Source organism: Esox lucius, chromosome 10, assembly GCF_011004845.1.
Source record: "Esox lucius isolate fEsoLuc1 chromosome 10, fEsoLuc1.pri, whole genome shotgun sequence".
NCBI lineage: Eukaryota > Metazoa > Chordata > Actinopteri > Esociformes > Esocidae > Esox > Esox lucius.
Window position 1 is genome coordinate 11,973,508 of NC_047578.1, and position 22,070 is coordinate 11,995,577.

General features: G+C 38.9%; 3 protein-coding genes across 5 annotated transcripts; all 3 read right to left on the reverse strand.

Annotated features, from left to right (window-relative positions):
• Nucleotides 1–1,065: 1,065 nt before the first annotated feature.
• On the reverse strand, nucleotides 1,066–19,620 carry hoxa9a (homeobox A9a). Of its 3 annotated transcripts, none has more exons than XM_010893046.3 (3): nucleotides 18,264–19,620; nucleotides 17,659–17,903; nucleotides 1,066–1,096 (listed from the first exon to the last, which is right to left on the reverse strand). In XM_010893046.3, the coding sequence occupies exons 1-2, from the start codon at nucleotides 18,820–18,822 to the stop codon at nucleotides 17,659–17,661; spliced, it is 804 nt and encodes a 267-aa protein (XP_010891348.1). In that variant the 5' UTR covers nucleotides 18,823–19,620; the 3' UTR covers nucleotides 1,066–1,096. The 3 variants fall into 3 exon arrangements, with proteins under 3 accessions (XP_010891348.1, XP_019905789.1, XP_019905790.1); XM_020050230.2 differs by lacking the exon at nucleotides 1,066–1,096 and adding an exon at nucleotides 8,701–8,767; XM_020050231.2 differs by lacking the exon at nucleotides 1,066–1,096 and adding an exon at nucleotides 12,411–12,429.
• On the reverse strand, nucleotides 1,747–4,895 carry hoxa5a (homeobox A5a). Its single transcript, XM_010893043.5, has 2 exons — nucleotides 3,506–4,895; nucleotides 1,747–2,847 (listed from the first exon to the last, which is right to left on the reverse strand). Exons 1-2 carry the CDS (start codon nucleotides 4,101–4,103, stop codon nucleotides 2,591–2,593), a joined length of 855 nt encoding a protein of 284 aa, XP_010891345.2. The 5' UTR covers nucleotides 4,104–4,895; the 3' UTR covers nucleotides 1,747–2,590.
• Nucleotides 9,381–12,615, reverse strand: LOC105023660 (homeobox protein Hox-A7). The gene is made up of 2 exons (XM_010893044.3): nucleotides 12,133–12,615; nucleotides 9,381–11,167 (listed from the first exon to the last, which is right to left on the reverse strand). The coding sequence occupies exons 1-2, from the start codon at nucleotides 12,497–12,499 to the stop codon at nucleotides 10,776–10,778; spliced, it is 759 nt and encodes a 252-aa protein (XP_010891346.1). The 5' UTR covers nucleotides 12,500–12,615; the 3' UTR covers nucleotides 9,381–10,775.
• Nucleotides 19,621–22,070: the final 2,450 nt, after the last annotated feature.

The window sequence follows — 22,070 nt, forward strand, 5'->3', positions numbered from 1 at the left end:
AAACCCATAATCTTGCTGCACATAGATCTCACCAAAAGACACATTCTAAACAAAACCACACAAATGAATCTTAACACACGAATTTATAATGCAAAACACGTTTCACAATCTAAAATAAACTATTGTTAATAGGAAAATGTGTCAGTGCAGACAAAAGTCTCACAAGCTAATGTGACACAATTCATTCTGTTTTGATTAATCAATACTTAGACAGAAATAGACGGACTTCGTCTGTACGCGAGTGCGCAATCTCAGCCAAAAGGTCAACAAGAAGTGAGAGTGACAATCCAAGAGGTCAACTGAACGTTGCAACCCCAAAACCCCACATGACGTGGTTAAGACGAAATCAAATTGCTTTTCAAATGTGTCCCGGCTGCTTTTCGTCTATCACAGAACAAGTGGAACACAAAAGAAAACCTGGCCAAAGCGACAGCTGCAGAACCAAACAAAGTTTAGAAGTTGTCCTGAGATTCGAAACTTTGCACTCCCACAGTTTAAAAATATAAATTGACCCAAAAGGGGTTGTATGAATTAGTTGAATAGTGTACACAAGCATATTTCCGTTTAACAATGACAATGCAAGACTCAAATAGTAAATAAATACATATTAAGAGGCCAAATAACCCTCATTTTGTAATACAGGAAGTCAAACAACACGAATTCAAAAAGCGACGTTTGTGGGGGTGGAAGTGGACAGAAGCGTAATTATCCCACATGCAAAAATGGATTATGAGTTATACCACAGATGGAGGGAAACAAGTTACACTGGGAAGGAAGCAATTAAATATCCATGAGCTGGACCCAACCCTGGCCAACATCTGCCAAGAGAGACCAGTATTCAACTCAGCACCAACTGACGAATTAGCGTAATAGGCTAATCTAGACAGAGGGTCCGAATACAATTATAATGCTGTTTGAAACAGGGTGCCTGTTCAGAGCCAATGGAATAGAAGGCTACTGGTAATTCGTGGCAACAGAAGCAAAAACTCACCTCCAGACAGAGGCTGTCTCCTTGTGTGCGTCCGGGGCGTAGGGTCCATTGCTAAGCGTTCTGGTAAGCGAGGAGCTGCTGTAACGGTCAAGGAACACTAACAGCCTACAAGAAGAGAGTCAGACGAAGACTCACGTCAGTCCGAATATATGTTATGTGCAATATACTGTCAACTCCCCAAAACCATAAAACTTACTTTAATGGCCACCACGTGATCATTTATGGCCAGTGAGCCTATCTGGCCGCGCTCTGGATGATTTTTACGATGTAATTCATAGACAAAACCCCCATTCATTTGGCACCCAAATGTCAGGGAGCCGGAACCGGCCTAATAAAGTTTACGACTCGAAGTCGAAATGATTCCCCGAGCTCGAGCATAGGGGAGGCATGAGCCTCTGGAGCTGGTCACTTCAAGAGCCGCTTTAGCCCGGAGCGCAGAGGTGAGTAAAGAGAGCGAATATAAATGTATCCATTTATCTACCTGTTGATTTTCTAGAATAGTGTAACTTTTCAACTTTGTATAGCAAACAGCAGGGTGAAAGGGTTTAGCTGTTCTTTTTTCCAGGCCTGTATAATCCTTAAGCATAGTACTGACTTATATTTAGGGGGAAACGGAGCTAAAACATTCCTTTAATGTCAGTTTTCAACAAAAAAACGTTGGGCAATTCTGAGGCCTAGCCAGCAACGTTTAACGACAAGTCAAGTTGGGACATTTTATAAATACTCATAAAACAAATAATAGATGCCATAATCTGTGTCGTTCCAGTAGAAAGTTTAATTTAATCAGCATCACCCTTAGCCTATAATATTATTTTCAACTTCCAGTCATTCTTTAAAAACATTTACAAAAAGCCTATCACGATGGAGCTATACACTTAAGATGGGATCCATATGGAACCCCTTTACATCCAAAATAGAAAGTGTGTGTGGGGGGGGAGGTAATTTTAGAAGACAGAAACACATTGTAAGCTGCACCAGGTCAACTTTACAGCAGCTCGTGCAAAAGGTTATAAAGGCGCAGCTACATACACTGGGTCAGAACAGCGGTTCCGTCACGTGTTTACGCACAACAATCACTTAAGTCTCTCTACAATAACGAACATGTAATCTGCATTTGATACAATACATTAAACAAATAAATAAATACATACATTACATATTAAAACAATAGTTATACACAAAAGCAACACAATTTCTTATCAACTCATTCATTAGTCGAGTTTCTATAGGCTAATGTTTTATGAGTGCAATAGGCTACACAACTTTTATTAGGTAGTTAATTAACTTATTTGCTATAACGCCCATCTTATTCTATTTTGAAAAAGAAATAGCCTTAAGTTAAACAAACATGAATTTCCCATTGTTTTTTCTCTAAGACAAAACTGTACAGAACGTAAGTTTATTTTTTTTTTACTGACACAAGCATTATCACGTCCAAATAAAAACAAAGAGAAAATGTTCTTTTGACAAGGCCAGAGCTTGGACACCTGGATGTTGAGTCCCAAGACATCCTAGGAAAGTTTTTCGCGCTTTTGACTTGACGGGAAGTTCTCCCAAACTTTGTATTCTTTTATTAGTGCTCATCGGGAACCCAATACATCAGGGGTGGTGGTACCCTATACCCCCGGCCGCTGCCATACTCATGCTTTTCAGCTTATTGTCCTTTTTCCACTTCATCCTGCGGTTCTGGAACCAGATTTTGATCTGGCGTTCTGATAGGCAGAGCGCGTGCGCTATCTCGATCCTCCGTCTTCGGGTCAGGTATCGGTTGAAGTGGAACTCTTTCTCCAGCTCCAGGGTCTGGTAGCGCGTGTAGGCTGTCCTCGCCCTCTTCCCCTCTGGTCCGGTCAGACTGTCTGGTGTTAATACACAGGATGCAACCATGAGCCCACAATCAAAATTGCGACATACAAAATCACGTTTCCTACGCTTGATGCATTGAAATGGCAACAATGTTAGAATATTTATTTTTGTTGTAGGGACGAACATTTTCAAACGCTTTATGCAGGGTTACATCGCAATAATACGACAATAACAATAAGACATTTGACAATAACCTTTACTTTTTATGAAGAAGAATGTTTACCAACGCGTTATGCGTTCTTTTCACCCACAAACACACACACACATCTTTAAAAGCAGTGAATTAATTTGCCGCTGTATAAAAACTACCATCCAAATCTAGTAATTCGAAAATTATGGCAAAATAAACTTGCGGCACTTCCTGCATATCAGTGTGTATTCGTGCCACGTTTAGTTATTTTCAATTGCAGGTGAACAGGTGGCGTACATTTCGTAATTACTCCACTTTATTAATCAAATATTAATACTATTGAATACATATTACTATTATTTACCAAATACGCTATTGGTGGAAAAAAGCCGTAGTTCCGAAAAATGTAAATAAGCATATTTTAAAAATGGCTATACTCACACATTGACATTAATACAAGTAGCATGAAGTACAAACACAAACATACACGACAATCTTATCAAAATATAAAGCTATTTTACCATGACTTATGTGCAGTTTTCTCATCCAGGGGTAGATATGAGGCTGGGCACCGTCCGTGACATTTTGGGAAGTTGTCTGACCGCTTCCCGCGGGCTTCTCTTCCTCGAGGAGGGGGGAGGCTTTTGATACATACTCCCGGTTTAACAGCGTGCCTCCGTTCGAACTCGAGCTTGGGGTTGTGCAGGGGCTTGTTATGGAGTTCTTTATGTTTCGGTGTTGAGGTTGAGGCTCGCTGATCGGAGACGAGCTTGCAACAGACGAGGAGCACGGGAGCGGGTCAGGTGGAGGCGAAAGGGACGCCGTCCCAGTGGCGTTCGCGGGTTGGGTGTACCTGGACGGCTCCACAGAGGATGTTGTTGCAGTCACCGACTGGTTCGGGGAGTAGCCCTGTGCGCGCTCGCTGGCCACAAAGTGTCCGTTACCGCGACCAACAGTGAGGTCCATCCCGTTGTAGCCATAACCGTACCTGCTGGAATGCATGGTTGTTGAGTCCCTGTATTGCTCGTTTGCGGAGCTGTGGTCTCCATAATTATGTAACTGGAAGTCCGCGCCATTGGGATAGCGACCGCAGAATGAGTTTACAAAATAGGAGCTCATTGGTTGACAATTCCAGTATTGTTGTTTAGCGGGTATTTGTTGTTTTTATTTTGGAGAAAATAATAACGTGTGTGCTTGATTTGTGGATCTTGATGGTTTTGCGTGTTCTATAGCACCCTTGCACATGCAATTTATGATGAATTATGGAAATGAGTAGAACATGTACTTGATTCTCTCTTACGTAGGCACCCAAATATGGGGTAGGCCTACGGCTGAGAATCACGTGCTTTTGTTGGCCAGTCGTAAATCCTGTTTGATGACCTCCAGAGGTAAACTCGTGCACAAGTAGGAAATCTGGGTGGGATGTTAGAGGCGCGCGCATGGGAGTGCGCCTAGGCAGGGCGCTAGTGGGTCCGGGTTGTAAGTTTTGGATTGTCGTCTCGCGCCATCCTCTGGCTGAGGTCTGGCACTGCCTGCCAAGGTTTTAGAGGCGTGGGCTCAGACCGGGGTCGTTCAGAGGTTAACGACCATTGCGGCAAAAGCATCGGCTTCCCAGACAATACAACAAGAAACGCACTGAATAGTGAATACACTCTTCGAAAAAGATTGTTGCAGAAGTGTTCTTCGGCTGGCCCCATAGGATAACAATTTACGGTACCCTCTCTGAAACTGGTTTAACATGGCATCCCAATGGGTTACCTACAGAACCATAATGATCCTACCTGATATTAAAATAGTAATGGAACCCAAAAGGTGTAATTCAAAGGGTTCTCCTTAACAGACAGCCAAAGAACCCCTTTGGAATATTTTTTTTTGTGAAGGATGTATGTAACGTCTAATATTGAGCACAGAGAATAAAATAAATTCAGGAGTAAATTATCGTTGGGAATCAAATATAGCATACAGTATACCAAAAAACAAGCATACTGCAGAAATAACAACAACAAAATGAATATTGTTTATCACCTCATAAGTTAAAGGATTCGTCAAAAAGGTCACAATATATTAAATATATTGTAATAATGTACAATATATTCAATATATATTATATTATACAATATATTCTTGAACAGTTTGAATAGTTTGAATCAACCATTAAGACTTTCGAAATATATTGATGTACAGAGTGGTCAACCTGAATGTATAATGTAATATTTGAAAGACATTACAAAATGTTTCTTTTTAACAATTATTTAAAAAGAGGTACTATATAAAAATTATTGCCTGTTTTTTTTAAAATATATTTTTAAATCGACCGACTGTCCACGATGAATAATCTTTAGCAGATATTGCAGCAACAAATATTATCATCAATATTTGTTTTTGGCTCGTTTAAAACAATAGGCTCATTTGAAACTTTTCAAAGAATAAATCAACCTAATTAACTTCTTAATAAAGTAAAATGCAATAGAAAAAATGTAATATATTTATTTTAAGAATGTCTGACAACAAAAGTGAATGAACAGGATGTTTTTTGTTTGGGAATGTTATTATTTTCACATGGACATAATGCCTGCCAATGGGACAATGAAAGAATTTCCCTTGGCCTCTCTCGAAATATTTCCCCTTTCCTGCCATAAATAATGTCATCACACCAAAGGGAGCGAAAGTAGTGGGCCATAATATAGCCAACTGTTGTCAAGTCTTGAAAATAGAAAGATAAGGCAGCACGCACTGAAATGAAGGAAGAGGAGAGAGAAGTACGGTGAAATAGCAATAGTTATAATTCTGTTATTTGCTCAAATAACAATAGCATGATAAGACATCCTACATTACTTAAGATTTATTTGGTATCAAATTAATGTTAATCGCTGAGGACTTGCTGGTTTGATGTTATAACTTAAAGTTCAAGGATATATATGAGCCAATATAACAGCAGTGGCGATGATTATTAACAACTAATTGCAACGCTTATGCCGCTGATGAGTGATTGACCGACAGCAAACAAAATAAGACTATTCGTTTGGTCCAATAAGCAGAACATACATCGCATTCCTTCTAGACAGAATCCTTACTGCAAACTGGACAGCGCCAAAGCTAGTTGCATAGGTGTTAAAGGATCTTCTTGACAATAAAGGCTGTGGTTATCCAAAATCCATTGGACATCTTAGACATACAATCCCCAAAAAGACGATAAACCATATTGCCACAATCCTCCTGACTTACTGGCTAAAGACGTCTGTTGGCACCACAGCTTGGTGATGGATGTCTACGTCTCTGTTATGTCTGTCCAAAAGATGCAGACTCACAGCGGTAATAGGGCCAGGCCCCTTCTGGCACCACAGGAGTCGAGGAACTCAGGACCAGATGTGTACAACGCAGCGGTGTCTGAATGGGTCGCGTATCCAGATGTGTCTGAAGGCGCTCTGTATCCGAGCCCGGGTCTTAGATTGTAAGGACATTTCAAAAGAGAACGCAAACGAACGTCTTGGGTTTTAGAATATCGTGTCAGTGATTATGTTTTAAAGAGGTTGTTTTGGAGAGTGTGAGACATTTGATATGTAACTACCCAATTGGAACACTGATCCTAATACATTATCCCATCCCGAGAATAGGGGCCATTCGGGGTATTGTGAGAGAAACAAAAAAATTGTGAAGAAAAAAAGAGTCAACGCAGATGTCTGCAGCTGGTAGAAATATCAGGATTCGGCGCTCTGTGTGCTTGTGGCGACCAGATAGTATGTGAATCTCTGGAAGGTTAAATAAGAATGGGAAACACAGCTCCAAACCTCGATGAGTGAGTAAATTTCCCGATGCTTCCGTCTTTTTTGCTCATGAATTATTTTGACCGCTGTATTACGTAACTAATAGCCTAAACAGTTGAAACTGCAAACTATGTGTTCTAGCTATAACGTGCTAGAATACACCTTAGATGTTGTCTAATGTCAGACAGAAAGGCAAAGGAATTTTCCGATGTTTCAATGACTGATTTCATGACCACTGTAAATAAGAGACTGAAGTGGATCTTCTATGACCAACAGAACAATAGTTCACCCGTAAATTTGAAAACACATAGGCCTACGTTACACGTTCAGATGTTATAGACGCAAAATGATCGAAAGAAGCACATGCGAAATGAACGAGGCCCGTGGCCTATCCACTCTGACATGCACGCAGTGATACAGTTAATCGTGGGGTTCCTCTTCCTTGGTTTTAGTGCCTATTCTGACATTTTGATCTTAGGTTTTAATTTTGTCATATTATGATGTAATACTTTATTGCCACATCAGCTGTGATGTTTTCCATCAAAGGTTCGTAGGAAATGTATTTAAGGTAGTAGCCTAATAATAATAATAATAATATATTGTAACATGAATGTTGGAATGTGAATGTTGACGTAATAGTATAGTTGGAAATGTGTGGTGAGACATTTGGTCTGTCTGTGATGTACAGTGAGCTTAAAGTACACTAAGCATCTGATATCGTAATCAAAACCAAATTTTAAGGGAAAGTGTATTTTTTTCTGCTCACTTGTCACAATTATTGCATGTATTTCCTGGTGTGCTGGCTTAACATTCTGTTTGACCAAAAAAGTCAATATTTGCGTAAATGTATTTCAACGTTCAATGTATAGGCCATGCGTCTCTATTCACAACACAAATTATCAGTTAAGGTCTTTGCTAATGCTATAACCGAAGAGCTCAATTTCACAAACAGCATCATCTTAAATTTGGTGCTATATTGTTTATCATTATTATTAACAAGCACCAAATCAAGATTATTATCATTGGTAGGGAGGGTATAACGTTGTTGTATAGGCCTAATGCTGATCTTGGAGGTAGAAGACAGGATAAAAAAAACCATCGAGATTAAGTTAATATAAGATGTTATACAGATGAATCCGACTAGTACATCTTTTACACGTTAATAATTATGTGAAACGCAATGCTCACTCGTTCACGTTTTAACAAACAGCATGAATTAAAAAAACAAAGGGCATGTCTATGTAGGAACTACCCTAACGGATACAACGTTGTGACCAAAACAGGACCACGCATTCTCCACAAGAGGGCGACTTTGAGTAGCTTATTGGCCACAGTCCAAATACTCAGCTGCTGACACACCACACCATTTAAATACCGACAAATAATCAAACACAAATAGCACATATCGGTGATAAATTATTCAAATCCAGATGCATGATTTATGATGAAAACGCATATGCCTACATTAATAATACATTTATAAGCATAACTAGATATCAAGCCAAGAGATCAAATTAGCCTAACCAGCAAAGATCATAATCGTGAAAATTATTATTAACAAAATACATATCCATATAAAACCCAGTTTAAACAAAGTATAAGTGCCTACAACAGTCGCACAGCTTCTGAAAGTCATCGCTGTTTTAACCTAATCTAGATGGCATAAAAAATATTTAGTATTTTAATATTATTTTTGTTATTCGGTTTATTTAATGAATTATTCCGGAAATATGTAAAAACATGATTAGTACGTACTCACACCGTCTTTTAGGTGTTTAGGTCTTGTGGTGTTTAGCGATGTCGACGGGAGAGGACGGACAGGTGCGTCTGGCGTAAGGCGACCGGACAAGATCTCCTGTAGTGCCAGCTGGGTCCCTGGACGAATCCACGAGTTCCCGGGGTCAGGCAACGACGCGTTCGCGCTCAATCCGTCCATTTTGCCAACAGCACTTTAATGAATCCAAACGTCCGGTTCCAAAAGAGGGGGAATGCTCCTCGCTGTTGTGTAATAAAAGAAAACTGAAGAGCAAAACTGCGTTACCCAAGACGAAATTTAAAAACAATGAATGGATGAGCACAAGCTTTTACAGTACAGACAAGGTTGTGTGGCCGACACAGACTGTTAAATGAGTGTCGTTCTATTCTGGAAAAGGAAATTATATATAAAAAGTTCATGTTCACGGCTCCATGCCATGTGACCAGCGGCGACCAATGGGAAGCCAAGGAACCTCGTAAAGTTGTATTGCAATGTTGTAAATTTTCATAAACAACAACGGATTTATGACCCAGTTTGAGAGGGAGAGGGAGAGCAAGAGGGCGAAAGGAGGAGATAGGGGGATGAACGAAGATAGAATGAAGGGGGCAAGCCAGGCGACATCTTAACAAAAGGAGGGGAAACGTTATTTTCTTTTATCCAACAGTAGCACACACATATTTACACACACACACACACACACACACACACACACACACACACACACATATATATATATATATATATATATATATATATAGAGAGAGAGAGAGAGAGAGAGAGAGAAAGAGAGAGAGAGAGAGAGAGAGAGAGAGATACACATAGACAGACAGACAGACAGACAGACAGACAGGCTGATAGACAGACAGACAGACAGACAGATACATACACACAGTACACATTTTTTGAAAAAAGGCACCATGTACAGAAAACGTTATTGGACTGTCCCATTAAGAGAACTAAAAAAAATCTAAGCACCGTCTCGTGCTTTATAGTTGGCATACTTCAGCCTATTTATTAAACACACGTCTTTGATTTCTTCATGTCTTTCTACTGTTCTTACTGAATAGGTCAGATATAGATGGGTCACTGTTCCTACGTAATAGTCGAGCTATTCATAGCCTGAGTTGTCAATATTCCTTGTCATATGAAAACAAATGCCTTAAATGTTCAACATTTACTAAATATAACTGGAAAAAAAGAGTTTTACCCACGCTGGATATGTGCTTTCCCAACATTTTGGTTATATGGTTTATGACTACATATTTTTTGACTTACAGGAAATTGGATAATAATCTATTTTCAAAACGTAATGGTTCTACAATTATTAATACTGGAAAACCGCAAAAGGCAAAGCTATTAGGGTCTAATTCCACCAATTTTTCATGTTGGAGCGATTCTCTAGATAACAGATTACTTCCCTTCCTTCAGATCAAACACAAACGCTAAAGCAGACATTAACGTCCATCAACCAATATTAACCTATAAGTAGAGTAATCGACAAAAACACGGAGTTTCACATTTCACACATGCCATAACGTATACAGTGCTGAATGTTAGTGAGAAAGCGTATGTCCAGTCTGTTACTTAACATCTAAGGTAGGATATACAAATTCGACAATTATTTGCATTTTATTTATTACACTGCACTTTTGAAATCATGCCAATATTTTTTACAATCTCTAGATGGCCCAAAAAGACAAGCTCCAACAATATCGAACATATAATACGGCGAGCAGTCACAGACATCAGCGCAATATACATACAGTAAGGGACAGGAAAACATTAAAGCCGTATTTGCCCGTGATACTTTATCAACTAAGGCAATTTTTCGCAATATTTTCATTTATTTTCCCTTTATAATAGAGACAGAGTGCGAAAAAAATTTATAGAAATGATTTGGAAATGGAGGTAAATTCGGAAGTTGCTTAGATGCATCTGTCGCGCTAGGTAGTTCTCTGTTCAGGAATGTAATTTCAGTAGTACAATATTAGATATTTTTCGACGAATAACATTAATTATTACACGCATAAAACAAGTACAGTAGGTTTAAGCCTTTATCCCATTAAAATAGCAAAATGTAATCAATAATACTGTATAGGTAGGTAGTATCATGTGTGTAGCCATGTTTGTTTTTCTTCAGGTAGCCATGTTTTAATGCTACACAAGGTGTTTCTCAATTTCTGCCCTGCATTTTTTAAATAGCATGATCGAATAGAGTGTATCCATTCGGAAACAGGATATAAACACTTCCTTAATGGTAGATACAAACATTTAGGAATTGTTCCTTTTATTAATAGCCTTTACGTCTCCATCTCCTTCTCTTGCAGGGGTTTCTGAAACCACATCGGCTGGAGCGGAGTCTCCTTGCTCTGCTCCTTCGGCCTTAGACTTTTCGTCGGATAGCAGATCACCATCACCGTCCTCGTTTAATTCCCCCACCGTGGCACCGGGAGTCGAGCTCGAGGACTCGTCCTTGTGATCTTTCTTCCACTTCATCCTCCGGTTCTGGAACCAGATTTTGATCTGGCGTTCAGTCAAGCACAGCGCGTGTGCTATCTCCACGCGCCTCCGGCGGGTTAGGTACCGGTTGAAGTGAAACTCTTTCTCTAGCTCCAACGTCTGGTACCGGGAGTAGGTCTGACGTCCACGCTTTCGGTTCGGATCTGAAAGGGACAAAGGTTTCAATCATGTATATTTAATTTGCCCAATAGGTTGTAAAACAACGATGTTTTCTGAGCAAAACCATGTAATTGGCTACAAGATGCATACTCCGATGTCTAATAACATGATGATTTTGATAATGGCACACCTGAATGATAAATGAGTATGTATATTTTCCTACAGAGATTAAAAAACGTGTTAATTGCCACCGTCTGTGTCTCTCTACGACATTTCTAAATGTATTCCTGTAAATATAGGAAGTGAAAGAGTAGCTTACGTAGATTGGACACGTTAACCACATTATTTTAAAGAATGTTCTTGCATTTGAAATATTCCAGCTGCAGTTCTTGTGCTGCATTCTTCAACATTTTGAAACACTTAATGGTCCACCACGTTGGGTCATACCTAAGCATAAGCAATTACAACTGCTAGATTAATTGGTTTGCCTACAAAAACCTTCATACCAACCCTTACTATTAATACCGCGCCTAGAACTAGTGATAGTATTTACAACCACCATTGTAGGTTATAACCCGGTGTACATATAGGTTTCTGACACTGATGATGATAATCACAGCTGCCGTTCTGAGCAGATTCAAAATTGCGAACTGCCGAGCCCACGAACACTGATTTACACTACAACATATAATCTGGTATTTTACTGCCACAAAGGGGAGAATAAGCAATAAGAAAGCTGTCACAAAAAAAACCCAGCGGCAAGGTCTCTGCACCAAGAACATTAGGCTACAGAAGTAGATGGATAATGAATGTATATGGTCACAGAACTCATTACTTGCGCAATAAAAGTTTTACGATTCTTTCAGTGCAATACCAATGGCTTCACTGAATGAATTGCGCCATTAAGACCATGCTAAGTATCCCATGGTTCTGAAAGTGTGTTGAAATTATAACAGAGCTCTGCAGGAGTAGGCTACTTTATGAAGTAAGGACACATGTTCGATCATACCTGATGTTCTCATCCAGGGGTACATCCGGTAGTGTTTGTCCGCCTGCGAGTTGAGGGGCCCAGGCCCCGGCTGGACGCAGCTGTCCCCGAACAGACGGCTTTGGTCGAAAGAGGTGCAGTGCATACCGTGTACGTCCTGCGCCTGGCCATAACCAGGGGAAAACATCGGGTGGCTCTGGTAGATAGCATTATTTACGTTGTAAACTCCGGGCAGGGATGGTGGAAAAGCAGAGAGTGCGGCTCCGTGAGCCGATGTGGGTCCTTCTCCACCAGGTCCAAGAGAGGACGAACCACGGTCTGCGTTTGGAAAGAAAGAACCGCTTGCCGTATATTTGCTAAAAAGACCATCCACATAATAAGAACTCATTTTTTCACAGTGATTTGTTGAGCAAGAATCTTCAGTGTCGTTTTTACGAGGTAGCGTGATATATGACAGCAATACACCCTAGATTTACACCCAAACCCCATTTTCCCCAGGACCAAAGAACTCACCACGTGATCTAGTCCTGTGACCGATGTAGCCAATCACCAGTGAAGCCAGAAATGTCATTATGGAGCACAGACCGCAGAGTAAGATCAACACAAACACACACAAAGTCCAACTCTTTGGGGACACGCCCTCATAAACGCTGTGAAAAGCCTATCATACAAAATCGCACAACATACAATACAAAAGTAAAGGACAGAGCACTATGCCTAGCAGTCGCTGAATTCCAAAAAACACCTTGGGCTTTCATCGTTTTAACCCAATTATAATGTCTGTCAATTACCGGTACCTCCAAATGGTTTCAGTAAATTAATTTAAACAAATTAATTCTTGCGAGAAATCCGATCATCGTATCATATGCAAAATAAAGTAAAATGTATAGTTATCGTATTTTATATAAATTGATAGAATCGGTATATCAGTACATTTGAGATTTCTTGCCATGAATAATAGCTTCATAACTATAGTTTTTGGTTTTGTATTACAATTTACTTTTGTAACCATGTTTTGATATACTATTTTTGCTACTATCATTTTGAATGACATCAATAACCTATAGCTAGATTAAGCAAATTATGGAAAAAAATACATTGGGGATGCAAATAAAGTAACCAAAGAACATTTGAAAGGATTAGTTCAAATACGTATTTTTCTGAAATGTTGGGAAACTGGTTAAAGGCCCAGTGCATTCCAAACCTGATATCACTGGTTTATTGATAATGTGTCCACACTATGAGGTTAAAATAACTCAGAAGATGGTAATAATGCCTTTATACTTTGTAAGCGTTGTTTGAAGACAACGGCTGGAACGTAAGCCTGTCCAAGTTGGATGGAAGATTTCTCAGACTTGGTGATCTTAAAAAGTTAATGTGATTGCAATAAGATTAGTTACTATTCATCTGGTTAAAGGGGGTGGGCTCTGGACCATCCTATCATCCAATCAGGACTGCAGATCATTTAAATATCTTTGATTCCCAAAGCCCATACCATCAAATGAAGCCTTTTCAAGGGCAAAAGAAGGCTTGGGTAAATAAATAATTCAAAACATATATATGAGATTTTCCTCTAATTAACAGACATAGGTATTTATTAAACATACAGTAAATATTTCAGAATGAATAAACCATCTTTTTACATTTTATCGGGCACATGAAAATAGAGAAAAGAACATGTTTGAAACATTTAGTATGTTTCAAACAGCCTACTACTAGTTAAATTAAATGACGTGTTTTATAAAGAAATAGACATATACATATTTCAGTAGAATATTTAAAATATTTAAGAGTTTGCTGACAGCTAATAATATGTACAAATAGAAAGGCACCAATGAGTATTCATTATGGATGAAAAATGCATTTCTAGGTTTAGGTTTGGAATGAAACATAATATATGGAAATTAATAACTGTCCTTGTCCATTTGGATTTGTAGTTCATTTGTGTTATTTTTCTAATAATGTGAAAAAATGTAATTCTAATGCAACATTTGGAGACGCTAATGTAGTCACATTCCACAGTGTTAATGGAACATAATTCTGTGTGTGGAATTACTGAGCTTGTAGGCTCAGTAATTCTAAAAATCACAAAGGATCTTGTACATTTCTATACCTATTGGATATTGCAAAACAGGATATCCAATTATTCAAAAATTAAATAAACAAAAGCAAATGTAACAATAATATATTGGATGCTAATATGATAGATACTTCAAAAAATAATAATTGCTAGCCCAAAAACAAAGTATACGTTCATATTTTTTTTATTAAGTATCCTTACTTAACACTACTACTTGTGCTTAGTATTAATATAGGCCTGACCTAAATATTAAATTGAACACATTCTAACAGTAATAATTAAGCTCATTAAAGGCCTGTTTTCTTTAAAGACAAAACTAATCCCTAAAAATATATTGCCTAGTAAAATGTTACCCTTGGTAATGGTTTGTATTGTTAATTAACAATATTGTTCTAATATGTAGTGTATACCCAAAACCACCCTGGGTTGTTTGGTTGACCTAAATGCTGGGTTGCAGGTATTAGGTCAGTATTGGGTTTCTATAGAAAACAGAAAGATAAACGTGTTCAAAAGGCCCATTAGGCTAGTCTATTTTTATAAATCATATTATTAAATACTTCCGTGAATGTGCCAATGACTACAATAGGTAATAATATTATGAAGATTTTAAGTTCATAAGAGCATTCAACATATAGAATTCCAGTGTTACAGAACGGAAAAAAAAAATGCAGAATGATGCGTCAATATGCCTCCACAGGCCTAAATAGTTTCATTCAATTGAGAGCTCAGCATATTGGTATTTGTGGTACTAGAATTGGATTGGTGATACGTGTGTAAAATCACTGCTCCCTTAGAAATGGTATGTACCTCCGATAGTTATTACAAAAGGAAAGTGTTCAAGCGAGGCCCTTCTGATTCGTGTTATGGAACATTAACGCCATCATCTGGTCACTTTACGTACTGGCAGGGTGGACTAGGTGCAATGCGCAGACATTTGTGCTTAAAACTGCAATGCCATCCACTCCCCTTTATGACCAAGTGAGAGGCGGGATGTCACATAGGGATGCGATGAAGGTTTGTAGCCCTAAATGGCTGTGATAGGTTAGTATTTTAACACGGAGGAACGCACATTTGGAGGGCCAGTGGTGATAATCGAGAGTAGAGGCTATCTGAAATTCTTGATGTTGGTCTCATATACATAGACCTGGTCTTGCCTCATAAAGCTTTTGCTTTATTGCCCTTTCTCTTCCTCCAACTCATGAACAGAACACTAGCAACCACCAGAGAAGCTGAGAGAGAACGTTTCCCAGGCCAGGTACAAACAAAGGGACGCTCGAGATGACCATGAGTCCTGCGAGCAACAGTCACGGGAGACGCCAATAAAGCTGATCATTTCCGCAAGGCCTTTTGTCCACACTGCAGTCCCACAGAAAGAGAAAAAACAAATGGGTGCCGAGTTCTGGAAACGGCCTAATTGTGTCTGGACTGCCATAAAGCCATTAAAAGTGGAATGCCAGACAGTATAGCAGACCAGGCGTTTTATTGCTCTGTCTCTGGCCGAGCCTTTGAAGTTTGGAGTCCATCTGCGTCCTCGAGACCTAGCGCGTCACAACACCATTAAATGGCTCAATACAACAGCTATTTTCCTTTTTTTGCTGAAGCAAATCTATTAGTGTATAAAATATGAATGTGGTCCTGAAGTAGGCCCTAAATGGTGTTGGTTGATGAAACAAGGGTTGTTCTGTGATTATGTATCGTTACAGTTCCATGGTCCACTTGCAGCCTATTCCAAAATATCTGTAATTATAGTTAAAATCTATACTAGCAACATTTTGTCTATTTATTTAGTATTGCCAAACGCTAGTAGAAGCCGACCTACTTCAATATCTAGTGGAAGCAGAACCACATGTAATGTCTTGATACAATCAAATATATATATTTTATCAAGTTACAAAATGTTATTAGACGCGCATTCAGATCGCAGACGTTATCGTGATCGTAAAAGAATACGTGCATATCAAATTAAGTACCTCTAACATAAAACAATAAACAATATTAACTAAGCTTCCTGGTATAACTAAAAAATACATATGCTACATCGTTATATATACATGATACATTATTTCAGGCCTCAGCTGTCGAAGCTTTCAAAAAAAAAATCTTGTGTTGTGTCCTCTCGCCTTGCAGCGCTTTGCACCCCATAAACGGTTATAGCGGTAATTGTATTTTATGGCTGTATACAGCTAACAACATCCTCTGCCAAAGCGCGCAAGCAAGTGCTCAGCGACGTACCGGGATTACTTGTTTGCCCTGAATCCAGAAAGATCTGACAGGGACAAACGTTTGCGTGTGTGTGTACGTGTTTTTGTTGAAGAAAATAGGAGAAGTGCGAATTATCTGATAAGACGTGAAAAAAATTACTTTTTCGAAGGAAAATAAATACACCTAGAAAACAGTTTCGAAATGCTTCTTAATCTGCTGGAGAATCCCTTGAACAACCCCTTTGGGATTCCAGGTATAGCACTTCTGTTGTATTGCACAACCTTTCCAAAAACAGGGTTTTACATGGACGCTAAAGCAGGGGTCTATGGAGGAAATCACAAAACCGCTTTTGGTACACAATTGGGTACTTGGTGGCCTACAAAATCATTAATCGTGTATGATTTGTGTCATTTTAGAGCTTTCTATAAGTTAAAATAGACTACTGTGAAATGCGAATGCAAAACAAATTATGAAAATCCAGTGTGGCTGCATTCGCAGATATAATTTGCTTTATTCAGTAAATAAAGTACAAATTACATTTGAGAACCAAAACTCTGAACGGTCTCCAGACCATGAGGTATTCATTATGTAGCCTACAGTGTTATTTATTTTCTCTGGTTCCTTCTAGCAAATATGCCCTCTCAAATGTTACTCCCTGAAATTCAGACATAGTTACCCTATGTACACAAAGAAAAGTAATGTAAAAATGAAATAAGGTTCTTGCAATTATAGGTAGTTGAGAGACGTCAAGGTAGTCAAAACAATATAATTATGAACCTTCTGGTAATATTATCAATAGGCCCATAAACAGAGGCTTTCGACGCTCATGACTCACTTCAAAATGCTATCATTACGTTAGCTCACCAATGTTAGGGGGCGACATCGTATTTATAATGAAATTCCGTTGAACCTGAAATGCACAAATATCTACAAACCAGAGAACGCACACGTAACTACAAACATACATACACAAACAAGCACAGAAAACAGGCCTACTAATACAAGTCTCACACAGCGGCACTCGCAGCCGAGGTTTTCATTAATTAACATCCAAATAACATATCAAAGAATTATACACTGTTAAATTGTGCAATATAAAGGTAGTTGCATCAAACCGACGAATAGAGCCGGACATGCTTTTTGCAAGACACATAACAGCTTTGTTCGGGATAAAACAATAAGACAACGGCTTTTACAAATAAAGTCCATCAGAAAAAAAGCCTTTTCACAGCCTATGTGCCTCTTATTTCCGATATCAACCATACCTATGAAATATCTTTTGGTCCACCATCTTTGTTAAATTTCTTCATCTTCATTCTGCGGTTCTGAAACCAGATTTTGACCTGTCTCTCCGTAAGGTTGAGCTGCCTCGCCACTTCGTACCTACGGTCCCGCGTGAGGTATGTGTTAAAGAGGAACTCTTTCTCCAACTCGAGGATCTGGTGCTTGGTGTACGGACAGCGCTTTTTTCTCGTGGCACTCGCGTGGAGCCAGTTGGATACCGGGTTATCTGGAGAGAGGGAGTGCGAGACAAGACTGGTGTAAGCCCAGTGCATGGCCCAGATAAAAACATATGACCCATGACTAAGGGTCGAGGCCGATACCAAAAGCTCTGTCTGTGAATTATGTATATTACAAATCTAAATGCGTTCCAAAAACGTAGTGCACTCCCATACCTGGCTACCTCTCTTATTTAAATTTTGAAACCTATAGCATCAGAACTTGGTATCGAATTAGAGATACATTACCAAGTACCGTTAAATGAATGGCACGCTCAGAAAGCATCGTTTCCATTACGCTCTACCTCCTCTACTCACACATGTACCTGCATCCCAGAGGTTTTATAGAATATAACGTAGATAGCACTTACTTGGATCAAGGCATATTTTTTCCTCGATCTCCCCTTTCATGTCCCTGGTCTGGCCGGGTAGTGTGTCTTTGTCAACCGGGGACGCCGTTGTCACCGTCCCATTGGGGAAATCAGACAGGAGAAGGGCAGTGTGGGATCCGGGCAGCGCACTGTCCCCTCGCGCAGCCAGGCTTTCCGGTTTGATCCCGTAGTGATGACTCGTAGGTAATCCCGTCAAAGGCAAGGAACCGGACATGGGCTCCAGCAGCCAAGACTGCATGTAGCGACCCTCCACGTCACCTGGACCCGAGCCTTGGTGATGCCCATACGGGTGGTGGTACACCGACGAAACTGCGCCAGGAAACTGGGTCGGTACATGGCCCCAAGACGGACTAAATACGGGAGCTTTTGTCGGGAAGGTACAGGGGCCAAGCTCGGTGTGTTCATTGATCGAGGTGGGCTGCCTCGCGTGCTGCAGCCCCCCCGGACCAGATGGATATCTGGGCGCGGAGAGTTCCTCACTCTCCGGCAAGATGAGAGAGTCGACGTAGTAACTAGCCAACGTTCCAGATGCAGACATGGCAAAATAGACTTTCACGTGTACGCACACATACACAGATACATACAGAAACAGTCGCGCCACACACACCACACACACATACACACGCACTAAAACCCACTCTCCCAAAATTATCTCAAGAAATCAAGTAGCAACTTGGCACCACAAAGAACTACACTCGACTAATAGTTAGGATGCAAGGCTGCCATTCGATTGGGTGATTCGCGCACGTGATCAGGAAGGCTGAACAATAAAGGATAAATCAATCGTTTTGGCTATAATGTGCTCGCAGGTCTTCGTCTTAAAACTTAACATCTTCTAGTTTTAAAACCAAATTATTATTATTTCATACGACTACTGGTGATATAAATGCACGGTTATAAAAAATAATAGTTGAAAAAAATACCTTTGGAATTATGTCCTTAGCAGTACAGCTTACTTCAGTAAATTTCCTAAAACAATCCTCCCAAATGAGGTAAAATACGAATTTAATGAGTATATGTACTCTTATGTTATAGGGTCATAAGCACCACCAATAATACTCACCACAGAACATACAGGGGCTGAATTTAACCAAAATTACTTCTCCGGATAGGGGGCGTATAAACGAAAACAAATGTCATAAGCTGCATTCTTTCTATGGCGCCAAGGAACGTAAATTATTCAGATATTCCTCCTTAAAACCAATGCTCTAGGTAGCTTTCCATTCTAGTATGTAATATCTTTCATATTGTGTCAAAAAGTTCAAACATATTTCATATTTTCATTGTCAGAAATTTTCTCTTCAAAACAGACTAAGTTACGGCAGAACCTAGAACATTCCAAAAGTAAAAAGCTTTTACGCACACACCTCATTAAAGATAAGCTTATACTGTTGTTTTAGGGCTATATCATGTTATTAATTGTAACCTTAGATCATTTTAGTTCGGTATTATTCAATAACAATATAACGTAGTATGAGATTAAAGTCTAAAATCTCAAAGCCTTCTAAGATTAAGGTCTGACTAGTTTAATTTGTTGTTAAGTTCTATGTTAATATACCGGTAAATGGGTGGGAAAAAAGAAATAATATTACTCAGTAAAAGCAACAAATATTGAAAAAGCATATTATGGAGTCACACAGACTAATATAGAAAATAGAATATCTAATTATAGCCTGTATTACCATGTTATTACTTAATTTATTGATAGGCCTATCCTAAATAAAAACCTTTATAGGATAATATTACATTAGCACAACCTATATGGAAAACAATGTGCTTTCAGGATACGGTTATTAAACAGAAATGCGGAATAAAACAACATTTATTTTCAGAAAATATAACAGTTTAATAGCGTACGCAATTTTCTTAAAGCATTTAAAAAATCTACCTTTACCAAAATAAGCGTCATATAATAGTGTATACTTAGTCCTAGTCATTATTTACATGCAAGTTTACCAGGATTATTTTTTCAAGTACATTTTCAATTTCACATATTTTCCCATTAGAACTAGCAATTTTATATACCATCCCACAATTAATTATAAGTACTATCCTATTATTAGTAGTAATCCTTTTGCCTTCTAAAATGACACTATCTTAATAAACATTATCCCTATTAAAAATAGTAACACTATCGGCTATTGCTAAAGATAAAAAATCATTATAAAATGTTATAAATTATAAAAGCATGTTTTTGGAGGTTCCGTTCTTTAGATAAGGTCCATCTTATGAAAAACATGCAATAAAAAGTGATATATTTAATCGTTTACTTACTGGAATCTTTATTTCATTATTCAAACACACAGACCATTTTTAAATAAATTCTGAAAGCAAAAAAAATTATACATTTTCATAACCCAAAACAACAACGCTGGAAATAGTTGTCAAATTTCAAATGCATCTTTACCACGGACAAGCAATATCATACAAACTAATACATGTCATTTAACAATAGCCGAGAATAAGCTTAATGAACATGCATCCCGAGTCACCAAGTACACGAAATAGGATATCGTCTGGTCTGTAATCATGCGAGAAAAATGGCTGAGTAACCGATTGTAACAGTTTACATTCTGTCAAACCTTGGCCATAGCTTTAGAGAACAACACAGAATACGTATTCAATTCATAACCATCAAATAAAACTGAAAACTAGGCCAACACCCTAAATGCCCACGGGCAATTCAGTACTGATAAAAATCCACCCCGCATATATATTCACCGAATAAAAAAAAATCTAAATGACGCACAAACCTGACAGATAGGAATAGTTTATGTATAACATACACTATATAGAATATAGCCTACGCTGAAGGAAAATGTGTTCACGACAATAGCAGAAAATAAATAAATGGGCAAGTCGATAAGGAAGGGCTATGCACACTAAAACACAAGCACAGACAAGCACCTTCAAAAGAAAAAAAGGAGAAGGGAATGCAATAGCACTTTAAGGCAGTAAACTAAATCAGGGTGATTTTAACACGGACCCAGTTTACCGCAGGGGCTATTCACTTATTTTACCCGCAGATAACAGCTTGTCTTGAGGATCTAAATATCGCCATAAAGCTTTTCCCTTCTTTTGTATTCGGGCTGTATTTCGCAGCGGAAGCATCCGGTTCTATTACCCACCGGCGCGCCGCTGAGGTCGCTGTTGCACACTCAACTTCCCCTTCCACTCCAATGCAGTGGTCGTAACCGAGGCCTTGTCTGGCGTCGTCTTGTCACGACTGACAGAAAACATGCTTAGCTTTAAGCTAATTTCAGATCCAATTCACTTATAATTGAGCGTTTAACAATATAAATATATGAAGCATTCTTAATTTAACGACGAAAAATAACAGAATGTGTATAAATATTACTGACGATACGTTAGGAGAAATACACAACACGGCTGTTTTCAACAGGCAAAGGTAATAAACAATGATGCATGTTTTATTCATATTTCTGGACTACCCCTACCAAAACTGTTTAACAAAACGTTGAATGACGTTTCGATGTATGAAACTGAGGCAGTTCAGACAGTTTCGTGTTGTAGAGGTATAAAATGGATCCCAACAACATGAAACTACCTAAACCGCTCCACAGTTCGGTCCAGGCCTCAAGACACACAGCAAACCAATGCGTATAGTGACGTCTTCTTATGGTTTCATATCGATTTCAAACACCAATGCCGTTTATATCCGACCTGCATGAAAGTACAATATTTGTTCATGTTCAGTATCAAATACTTCCAATGTGAACCTTTTTTTGCGTCCCGAAAACACAATACAACAAATTGACTCACCCC

Coding starts and splice junctions, on each gene's coding strand:
- hoxa5a (XM_010893043.5), bottom strand. CDS start 4,103: ATGAGCTCCTATTTTGTAAACTCATTCTGCGGTCGCTATCCCAATGGC. Junction 2,848..3,505: donor AAAACTGCACATAAGTCATG/GTAAAATAGCTT, acceptor TATTAACACCAG/ACAGTCTGACCGGACCAGAG.
- LOC105023660 (XM_010893044.3), bottom strand. CDS start 12,499: ATGAGTTCTTATTATGTGGATGGTCTTTTTAGCAAATATACGGCAAGC. Junction 11,168..12,132: donor CCCCTGGATGAGAACATCAG/GTATGATCGAAC, acceptor TGTCCCTTTCAG/ATCCGAACCGAAAGCGTGGA.
- hoxa9a (XM_010893046.3), bottom strand. CDS start 18,822: ATGTCTGCATCTGGAACGTTGGCTAGTTACTACGTCGACTCTCTCATC. Junction 17,904..18,263: donor AAAAATATGCCTTGATCCAA/GTAAGTGCTATC, acceptor CCCTCTCTCCAG/ATAACCCGGTATCCAACTGG.